This window comes from Papaver somniferum, unplaced genomic scaffold (genome assembly GCF_003573695.1).
Source record: "Papaver somniferum cultivar HN1 unplaced genomic scaffold, ASM357369v1 unplaced-scaffold_41, whole genome shotgun sequence".
Taxonomy (NCBI): Eukaryota; Viridiplantae; Streptophyta; class Magnoliopsida; order Ranunculales; family Papaveraceae; genus Papaver; species Papaver somniferum.
In genome coordinates this window covers 1,727,498-1,739,125 of record NW_020646638.1, presented here as the reverse complement: position 1 = coordinate 1,739,125, position 11,628 = coordinate 1,727,498, and the positions used below count along the sequence as shown (strand labels likewise).

The 11,628-nt window shown below is 36.9% G+C and overlaps 1 protein-coding gene across 1 annotated transcript; it reads right to left on the bottom strand.

The window, feature by feature from the left end:
- Positions 1–9,742: 9,742 nt before the first annotated feature.
- Positions 9,743–11,345, bottom strand: LOC113342434 (ammonium transporter 3 member 1-like). Its single transcript, XM_026586988.1, has 3 exons — positions 10,752–11,345; positions 10,383–10,668; positions 9,743–10,305 (listed from the first exon to the last, which is right to left on the bottom strand). Exons 1-3 carry the CDS (start codon positions 11,343–11,345, stop codon positions 9,743–9,745), a joined length of 1,443 nt encoding a protein of 480 aa, XP_026442773.1.
- Positions 11,346–11,628: the final 283 nt, after the last annotated feature.

Genomic DNA, 11,628 nt, shown 5'->3' with positions numbered 1-11,628 from the left:
ACGTGTTTGCCTGCTATGATACCAATTGAAAAAGTGGGGGTCTAACAACACCACCCAATATTTCGCTTAGCAATCTGTATGGAAAAACTCCAATATACTTTTTATGAGAATCAACTAGACAGTTAGACTCAATAAATAAAAAGATATATCAAAGAGTTTATATCTCAATATCTCGATTTGATCTTTACTCAAGCAAATGGAAATCTGCGAGTCTTTATCAAAGAAAGATAACTTGGACGGTACCAAAGACCAATGTCCAAGGATCAATCAATATCAATCAACAACCAAAGGTTGGATTTCCAATTGATGATCTTTAATGCACAACCTGTATTATTTAAATTATATAAAAAATATAATGCGGAAAAGAAATAACACAGACACCACAAGTTTTGTTAACGAGGAAACCGCAAATGCAGAAAAACCCCGGGACCTAGTCCAGATTGAATACACACTGTATTAAGCCGCTACAGACACATCCTACTCCAAGCTAACTTCGGACTGGACTATAGTTGAACCCCAGTCAATCTCCCACCGATCCAAGGTACAGTTGTACTCCTATGCCTCTGATCCCAGCAGGACACTGCGCACTTGATTCCCTTAGCTGATCTCACCTACAACTAAGAGTTGCTGCAACCCAAAATCGCAGACTTGATAGTAAACAAATCTGTCTCACACAGAAAAGTCTACCAAAGGATAAATCTGTCTCCCACAGAAAAACCCTAGGTTTTTGTTCCGTATTAAGATATAAAATCAAGGTGAACAGGAACCAATTGATAATCCGGTCTTATATTCCCGAAGAACAACCTAGATTAATCAATCACCTCTCAACAATCCTTCTTGACTACACAAGCGGTTTGTCGAGGAATCACAAACAGTGAGACGAAGATGTTTGTGACTTCTTTATCTTTCCTATCGGAGAACTCTCACGATCTCAATCCAATCAAAGATTGTACTCGTACGATAGAAGATGCAAGATCAGATCACACAACTACGATAAAAGTATTATCGGTCTGGCTTCACAATAGCAATGAAGTCTTTAAGTCGTTAACCTGGCTTTAGAGAAGAAACCCAAAGGTTAAATGAGAATCGACTCTAGCGAGCGCACTAGTATCACACAGACGTGTGGGGATTAGTTTTGCACAATGCTAGATGTCTCCTTTATATAGGCTTCAAATCAGGGTTTTGCCTTAGTTACAAAAAAATCCATATTCACTGTTAGATGAAAACCTGATTTAGATTCAAGCTAATATTTTTCAACCGTTAGATCGAAAACTTAGCTTGTCACACACACTTGGGTAGACGTTTACTGGGTTTGTGAAAAACATGCCCAAACGTGTACGTGTATGTTGGTTCAACATAGTAACCCAAAAGGTTAACCATATGAGCATTTCATATTAACCTAGTTCTTCTTCACCATAACTAGTTCAATTGACTCAAATGAACTAGATAGTGAGTTGTTCAATTGATATGAGATCTTATGTAACTACACAAGACACAATTGAAACAAAGATGATTCGATTCGGCGAATTGGCTCATGAACTTTATAGCCACGGTTTGCATAAAGCATTCCTTAGTAATTTAAGTTTCATGTTCAGAGCACATCTTTAGATCATAACCACTTAAGCTCACAAATAAGTTCGCGGACTTAAGGCAACCGGCAGAGTTTCCAAACTCAGCAGAAAATCTCGGTAAAGAGACTTCCGCCAGTTCGCGGACTAAACACGCAAACGAGTTTTTGGAAAATCCCAGCAGAAAATCTCGGTAAGAGAACTTCCGTCAGTTCGCGGACTGAGTTCGCGGACTGGGTTTGTGTACTTGGAAAAGCCAATTCCTCCGGTTTCTCTCAATCAACAAAGTTCGAAAACTTCGGATTAAGGAATACATGGTTATGTAATCTAAACTCTCATTCCAATTATTGAGACATTCTCAGAGGACGTTATATAGTCGTTATTCATAGACCGTTTCACGTCAAAGAAATTCTCAAAGTACTTGAAACTTTACATGACTTTCGTCACTAGGTAAAGATAAACTTGATCAAAGCGAAACGCTTTACCAACACACGATTTCGAGAAAAAGATAAGTAGTGAATACTCAGCTCGGAATGTCAAATGTGTATGATCCAGTCTATATAGCATACGACTTTTTGTCTCATAAGAAGTAGGAGATAGAATAGATTGACTTTTGAGTGATAGATAAGTTCAAGTCTCCACATACCTTTTTGTTGATGAAGTTCCACTGTTCCTTGTGTAGATCTTCGTCGTTGTATGACGAATCGCCATGAAGTCCTTGAGCTCAACTACACTTTTTTATCCTAGTCCGAGACTTAGCTATGTAGACTAGAAATCAAGACTCATAGTTTTGATCACTAACATTGACAAACATGCTTGATATAGCAACGCATGCGAGGTCGACCGAGTTATGCTCTAACAACATCTTTTTATATTCCGTTTTTTGTTGGGTATAACCAAAGGTCGGCAAGATTCTAAACTGCACAACGTGCCGGATAATCCAGGGTCTTCCTGTTCCAAAATTACTACCATGCCGACTATACATTAACCGGTAGGTTAAGAAATTAATAAAATGCCGACTTATCAAGCATTTACAACACCTTTCATGTATGTCAAAAATCATATAGTCTGCATTATGATTTATTATCAGCGGATGCCAATGGTCGTTATCTTCCAAATTTGTTGACCTTGCCGACTTTTCATACTTTCAGAACTGAAAATGTTGATTCCTTCTGTAATTTTGAGCATGAAATCACCCAGCAGCTTTGTAATCCCCTTTTTAGAAGTGTTTGGCTAGTGTGGTTCCATTTCCGTTACAAAAAACAAAATCTCAAAAAGAAAAAAAATCCTCAAAAATCATAACACATAATCCATGAGTTCAATTTAATAAAACCTAATTTCAAAATTTTAATCAACTAATTAACTAACTAAATTAACCAACCTAAACAGATTTATTGGCGTTAATTAAGCAAGGGTAGATTAGCCATTTTGGAAAATGTGTGGCTAAGGGGTTTTGGTTTTTACTTTCTAATGACCTTATTTTGTCTTATTAGGTATACCCAGTTAATCTCGGTATACCCCAATCCGGCCAGTTTACTTATACAGTGGAGCCTGGTTGAAGATTGTTTTGTTTTTGTAGATGGTGATTTTTTGGCCAGGAATAAAATGGTCATTTTGAACCTGGATGGTCCGAATTTGTTTACCTGGTCAATGCTCACGTAATTCTCGTAAATATGACTCAAACTCTTAAATTTCATAAGGCACAACTCAAACTTAAGTTCGAGACAAAGCCAAATCAAGATAAGGTTTCAGATAAGCTTGACTTAGACAAGGTTTCAACCAAGTCGGAAACAAAGCTTCAGCTAAGCACGCCTGAGATATCCAAGCCTAAGGCGAGGCTTCAACCGGGGGGGGTCAGTTTTATCCAAAGACGAATCTTGCCTTACACTCAAGGCGAGAATCGAGTTAATACCTAAGGCACAAGTCACACCTAAGCATAAGACAAGACTCGAAGTAAAGCTCAAGACAAGATTCAAGCTAGCCTCAAGATACAACCTGAGATTCAGCCTCAAGGAAAGCGTGACTTTATCTTAATCTAACAATCATGAAATGCATGATACTCTAGTTTTACACCTCACAAGAAGGATCAAGACTCCACAGTCTTGAGCACGTCATAAGCGAAAACGTTAAGCTCGTGACATAGAAGACTCATTTGAGTTTTACAAGCGTATATTTTTGGCAATTTTATCCATCGGAGTTTCAAGCTCGTCTATGAGACCCTCACGAGAATTAAGGTGTACGCTCTCCTCAAATACAAATACCAGACCGCAAGTCCTTTTTAGAAACGGCTCTGCTACAACCTCTCTTCAGAGCCCACAATGCATTTAACTATCTTTAGTCGACCCTTGACCTCAGCCAAGATTTTATTCTACACATGTCACACACGACTACATTAAGCTACCTTGAGCTCTCTTCATGACTCAGGCCGACTATAAATATACAAACACAAGTATTCCTTTATTTCATAGAATATCACAATGACACATTAAATATGAAGGCTGACTAAGTCGTTTTGGGGGAATATCAATTCGAGGTTTCATCTAGCGGTCTATGAAACGTGAGTATCAACCTACTCAAAAAGGAATAAATCCGTCGGTCACATGAATATTCAGATGCAGAGAGAAACTCAAATCCTTAATATATCCTTAGTTGTTCCCGAGGTTAGGGAAGAGGTGGTTATGTTACTCGTCATCTTTATTTCACCGACTTGAGGTTAGGTTTTTGCAAGTAATAAATAAACCAACTATCGGTCATTTTAAACAGAACAATTTTAGAAGCATCCACTAGAAAACATCTCAGAGCTTTCTTTCTGCAACTAAAAACTCTGATCTTGTTTCTTTAGGCTTTCCACCTTAAAACCACCATGATCTCTCTCCTATGACTGAAGTAGTCTTTGAACAACCATTTTTGTTTTAGGTAAGAACTGTCTGTAATCAACCTTATGCACTCATCCTCAATCCTGCCAATCTTCATCTCTTTTTCCCTCTACATTTTTCATCCACAGTTTTAAAAATTAGAAGTCTAATTTCCAATTCTACTTTTTGTTTTAATAAGTTCAAATTTTCAAATTAAATTTACAGTGTTGGGATTTTTCTTATAAGATATAAATTAGACAACTAAAACTTAAACCAATACTTCAATGACAATCTCGAAATAGTCCTTGCCTCTTTTTATCTTCATTTGATGGAATTTCCAATCGATGCGCTCTTGGGAAGATTTTAATTTGTTTTTATGATTAGTACCACGGTTAATTTTAAGATTTTCTTTGCATTGATTTTTCTTGCCTTGAAATCTTTTCTGTTTTTTAGCTGCAGGTTTGACTTAGTTAATATCCATATCTTAAAAACTTCTTTGCTTTTTTACTTATTTCTTATAATTATCACATATCTTGTTGATAGCAGCTTCAAGTATTACTCCACAAAAATCGAGTTGTGTTGCCAAATCAAATTGGGTTGTAATTTCTGCCATTTGAAAAAATTAAGCGTAAAAAGAAGATTGAAAAACAATTGACAAAGAAAAGGGAAAATTTTATTAATTAGAAATGGTCACCAAAATATTGACAAAAGAAACAACACTAGCATTAATTAGTAACAACATCCCAGTTTACAATCAGAGTTGATACGTGAACGTCCCTGAAAATACCCGTATTCAATAATCAATTATATAAAGTAGTTTTGATAGAAATAATAAGTTGAGTATGAGTTCTCGACTTTCCAATAAATTCTAGCATTCCTCTTTCTCCGCAAATTCCACAAGATGACAAATGACAACATATTATATAACTTCGTTATTTTTCTTCAACTCTTCTTCCTATCCCATTCCCATAACGTAGTCTTAACCTGACCGTCTAATACCCAATTAAATTTGAAACTATTAATGAAGTAAGACTACACTTTGAAAGAATACACACAATGCAGAAAAATGTGGTTATTGTTCTCAATATTGTTTGTTCATAGCAAACAGTTGAGAGATTTCACTTTTCCAACTCTATATAAGAAATCCATAGTAGGATAACCATTGTAACATAGTGTTCAAACTAACAAACACAACTTTGGAGGGACTTTGAGGTTCCATAATCTTTTATGAGGAAATATTAGGAAACCATCGATATCTAAAGATTTATATGCATCGGAAACAGAGAACTCACGTCCTGGAATCCAGTATATTTATCTTCACAGTCTGCTTGATGATCAACGGGCTATAAGTTGTAACATCTGCACCACTTCTCCCAATTATGTTCCATTAAGATTCCTTATAAAATTCAAACTCCAAGCACCATTAGAAGTATATAAGTCTTTAATTGTACCATTTTAAGCCTAGAAAACTTAAGAAGAGAAAGAAAACTTGAGGACAATGGGTAGTTTCATATCCACACATCTTTCTAGAATAAAAAACTAGACTCATTATTAATAGTCAAGAATTTGAAATAACCAACTCCTTGGTATTAGAATTCTAGCCCATAAACTAGCACTTATATACATCTTTGAATTGGAAGGCAGAATCGCATCAATAAAATCACCAAACTTATGAAGTATAACCTTCCTCCATAAATAAATTTTCATATTTTTTCATATCTCCATATCCATTTTGTGTGCAAAGCCTTGTTCACCAATTTTAATTTCCTGATGCATAAACCACTTCTACACTTTGGTAAAGTTGCTTTTGCATAAACCACTAATGTAATATTAGAAGTTCACCATTTAATCCAGTTTCTCTACACATTACCAATCCAAATCTAGTCAGGGCCATATCAATGCAGTTCCAGTTAATATTATTGAACGCATTTTCAAAGTCTACCTTACAAATAGGACTAGACATCCCAGCTCTCATTCTTGAGTCTATAATTTCGAAGGCAATTAAAATAACATCATTAGTCCAACTACTCTGCACAAAAGCACCTTGATAATCTGAAATTGTGGAAGGAAGGACTACTTTTAATCTTTCAGCAGGCATCTTAGATATAACTTTATATACACTATCAACGAGACTAACGGGTCGGTAGATGTGCAAAAACAAACAACACCATTGCATTTTGGAACTAGAGTTAAATTTGTACGAGAAAATCTCCAATCCAAACAACACTTAACTTCAAAGAGGTTTAAAATTGACTTATTTATAGCCGGTAAAGAAATAGTCATTGGGGATACAGTTCCCGCCGAGCGTGGACTGTCTAATTCCAGCGATATAGTTTAGGCCGCTGGTGGCACAATAACTACCGATCGATAGAGACTTTGTCACTCCGTTCGTTTCCAGTCATGGACGAATCAAGAAATCTTCCAAGGGTAGGGTTAGAATATTACCGGTTGTCTATGACCGGAGGCCATGACAAAAAAAAATTAAAACGAATTGCATAATTATTGATTAATTTGGATTTTCTTATAAACTACTAGATAAATTTACAAGTAAAAGATTAAAATCCACAAAATTAATAACAAAACGTAATTGGAGAAAGATATTTATGATTTATGGAAGAAAAATGGAAAAATAATTAAATAGATAAAGAAAGTCTTATCACTATAAAATCATAGGCTAAAACTATATTGGTTTATCATAAATACAGGTCGGCTAAATACAAATTTTAATAAAATTTCTCACTCAAAAAATTATGGGGCCAAAAATAGAGACGGACTATAGCCCAAGTTACCCTTGCTAGGCCCGTCTCTGTTTCCACTAGTACCTCAGCCAGTTTGTTAGACCAGCCGGCGTAGCAAATAAGAAAAATTTAGTTGTTACTATAATAGAGTTTGTCGTAATAACATTCATTGGTTACCTCCTCCTTCAGATGTTGTTACTATTAATGTTGATGGCTCTTTCTTACAAGCTACAGGTATTGGTGGCATTGGACTAATAATCAGAAATTTTGCAGGTGAACAGCAAGCTACAAGGTGCATCTACTTGAATGATTCGAAAAGTGTTGAGCACGCAGAATGCATGGGACTAAAGGAAGCAGTGAGGTGGGCTAAAAAACTAAAGCTGGAGAGGGTGCATTTCGAGCTCGACGCTAAGACAGTCGTGGAAGCCATTAATAATAATACTGCAATAGATTGACAGTTATTAAACACAGTTAAAGATATTCAGTTGTTATTTCATAGTTTTACTTCCTGGAAATGTTACTACATTCCTAAGGAACGAAATAAAGTAGCGGATCTTCCATCTAAACTAGCTAGACAGAAAGCTCTCTCTTTTACCTGGTCTGCCTCTTCTTCTGACGAGATTAAAGATTGGGTCTTAAAAGACAAAAGTCATGTACTAAGCTAAGTCTTTTTCGATACAATTCTTCTTTTCTTTTCAAAGAAAAAAAAAAAAAAATTTAGTTGCGTCTCTTGTAGTAGGTAAGATTAGGCAGGTATCCATTGCACATGAATATTTACTCGGGCATACTTGGGTGTACTGCGTCCCTATTATGCAACTGCCAATGAGAAGATTACTTTGGTGTCCAACTAGTCTAACTGCCCATAACCTTCCATAAGGACCATAGCTAAACCTCGTTGGTGCCTTTCTCCACCTACCACCAAGCTCGGAGAGTCGGAGACATCCACAATCAATCCATTGCCATATCCCATATCTCCCCCCAATACTGGATGAATAATTGAATTCAGTAGCTGTCATATACTTCCTGTATATGATCTAGACACTGAGGATCTTAAAATGATGTCGCGGCTCTACCTCTCGACATAAAATGATTAACCTTATTTTATAAACTTCGGTACATACTCACGCATTGAATAATCTTATTATGTCTAGACTAATATTTGCTGTGAACAACGAGTACAATGAGAATCAATCATGTGTTTTGCCATTTATATACATTGGAATTCTCACTTTTCATCTACATAGTTTCTGTTTCAAATAGGAAATCTGCTCTCTTCACATGGTGTCAGTTTGTACTGCTCCTTACAGTTAAAGAGTCACGCTTAATAACATTGTCTGATCTCTGGAATGATCCCAGAGGAGAGCAATCAATTGTAAATCGCATACTATTCGTTATACTGTTGTTGGATATAAACCAAAAAACCAGTCTTTGTGTTTTTGGCGTTTGCACTTTCTCCTGCAGTTCAATTGTGTCGGTCAATTAATGTAGCCAGAGTCAAAGTTTTTTGTGGGTCAAGTTTAACATGAGTGGATGTAGGATGCGGGCAGGGAACAAAACAAGAAAAGAAAGAAAGTGGAAATGATCTCTTGCAAGTAGTATGATGAATGACAAGACTAGACAAGATCATCATACCAAACAACCAACTCCATTTGTTTGTACAGCCATAAAGTGTGTAAACTCTGTTTTCCCTTTCAACTTTTCTTGTTATGCAAAACCACCGGACTGAGACTAGCTCTAAAGCCAACTGTTAGAATGTTAACCACTTAACCTCCAATCTCCACAAAAGTTGCGAGAGGATCATATCTTTTGATATCAAGCGTGCCATGTAGTTTCTTTCTTCTCTTCTTTTACATACTTTAGGGTAGCTCTTAATTTGAAAAGTCGGTTAAAAAAACTTTTATACATAGTACAGTTCAGATGTGGTCAAGGTCAACCATGATTAAAAGCAGCCAATGATAATGAAAGTGAGACTCAGATGGTCCCGATCTTGTGGGTGGAAAGTTAAACTTCTATACTTTATATCAAGGATAAGGAATGAAGGCAGAGATGAACTGTGATTCCTTGACCATATTTTTGGGGTTGTGTAGGAAATATTCTAGTTCTTTGAATTTGATAATTGTAACCAACCAAAAACGATTATTTTAGAAATGCGATACGTTGATAGAAGACATTAGAAATACTATAATCCTTTGTTGTTTGATTCAAGAGCATTACTGCTCCCTCTAAGGTGATGATTTCCTTTTTGAATTTGGGAAATCACTCTGACTGCCATTGACTATCTTTTCAAACACTGTCAGTTGTTTTCTTGGAAATGGGCTATATTTGAGTTGTATATTTCCAACTTGCATTTTCTTCTGATAAGCAAGTGCAACTTGCACAAACGTAATGTGAGTAGTGACTACTCAGAACAACCACTTCTTTTTCATCTACAGTAATGCATGCAGTTGAAATACCTCATCCTGTGTTAAACAAGAAAAAAACACCCTAATTCAATTTTTCCGAGACAGAGGCAGTAATATTGGTTCAACTAATAGCAAAGTACACACATTATACATAAGTCTTTTTTATCTGCGGTAATTTCCTAAACTCTTCCCATCTCAACTTCATGAGGTGCGGCCTTTGAGGAAAAATCATCCACTTCGAACTCTGAATTGTTCTGTTTACCGGAAGTTTCGAACTTTTCTCCATCACCCCACAGAGCATAAGCTTCTTCCCCATGAATAGCATCATCTCCAACTTGCATATCTTCCTCGGGCAACCGAAGAGGAACGATAAATCTTATAAGCAAACATATGACACTCGTGCTAATAACATTTAGTACAATTATAAACCCAATTCCACCAATTTGAAGACCCATTTGGCGAAAACCAGCTTTGAAACGCCTCATTTGGAACCCGTAAACAAGTCCTGTGTACTTTTCCCACTGGTCGGTAGCGTAAAAGAGACGGTTCAGTTTGGGCTCCGCAAAAAAGCCGGTTAAAATACCTCCAAGACTTCCTGCAACGGCATGGGTGTGGAAAACGGCCATGGTGTCGTCCACATGTTTTAGTAGTTTGATCTTCTTGTGCAGAACCATCATTGTATACCATGGGATGCTTCCCGACATCATTCCCATCAGAATAGCGGCCCAACCTTGTACAACCCCTGTTCAAGGACATTTTGGTTTAGATTGCCCACTGCATACTTTTATTTCAACAGGCAACATAAATTGGTTCATTTACCTGCAGCTGGAGTGATGCAAACCAAGCCAGTGATCATACCCTGGACTGCTCCAATCACAGAGGGCTTGCCAAAGAAAATGATATCAAGGAAAAGCCAAACAAGTAAGCTCGTAGCAGCACAGACATGCGTATTAAGAACCGCAAGAGATGCATCAATGCTGGCAACATAAGGATCTCCTCCGTTGAACCCTGTCCAACCCATCCATAGCAGGCCAGCTCCAGCAAGCATTAAGATTATGTTATTTGGTGGAAACCTCTCCCTATCCTGGCTAGCCCTTGGACCAACCTTGAGATTGATAGAAATTAGTTAGTAAAACATTGATAAACTTATGAATATCGAGGTTGGAGTGCAACATAAACTATACATACCCAATAAGCAGCAGTGAAGCCAGCAACACCCGAAGACAGATGAATAACATAACCACCAGAGTAATCAATAACACCAGCCAAAGCTAAAAAACCTTTAGGACTCCATAAACTGAATGCACCAATGGTATAGCTAAAAGTCAACCATAATGGCACAAACAACATCCAAGCATGGAAATTCATCCTTCCAAGTAATGCTCCAGCAATCAAAATCAAAGTTATAGCAGCAAAAACAAATTGGAAAAAGACCATGGTTGCTGTTGGAAACAACCCAGCAAAACCTTTCTCAAGTAAATAACTTTGTTCAAGTGCCATTGCTGGCTTACCCCAAAATGGGATTAGTCTATCTCCAAATGACATTCTGTATCCCCATCCTACCCAACACACCAAAACTGCCGCAAACGCGTACAATGCCATGAATGCTGAATTTACTGCCCATTTCTTTTTAACTATACTTCCGTAAAGAATTACTAGTCCTGGTACACTTTGTAGTCCTACCAGTGTTGCCGCTGTTAACTGCCATGCATTATCGGCTTTGTTCATCCAGTCTGGACTCGCTTCCGTAGGAAGAAGGTTTGATGGTATAGTCCCATTCATTTTCTTTAACTAGTTACTTGGGCCAACTCGGCACCGAGTTCACTCGATTGTCTTGCAAGTAACCAAGTAGTGTGTGTTTGAGAGCAGGTTTGAATAAAAAGTGGACATGATGTATATATAGAGGAGAAAAAAGGAACAAAACCTTTTGTTATTTGCTAATTATTATATAAATTGAAAGTTTTCCTAAATTCTTGTCATTATGATTATAACATCTTAAAGGATTCCCTGGACGGCAATTTATTTTGGCATGGTACATGTTAAAAATGTTAAGCCAAATTTAGAA

Coding starts and splice junctions, on each gene's coding strand:
- LOC113342434 (XM_026586988.1), bottom strand. CDS start 11,345: ATGAATGGGACTATACCATCAAACCTTCTTCCTACGGAAGCGAGTCCA. Junction 10,669..10,751: donor GCTTCACTGCTGCTTATTGG/GTATGTATAGTT, acceptor ATCAATCTCAAG/GTTGGTCCAAGGGCTAGCCA. Junction 10,306..10,382: donor TTGCATCACTCCAGCTGCAG/GTAAATGAACCA, acceptor GTCCTTGAACAG/GGGTTGTACAAGGTTGGGCC.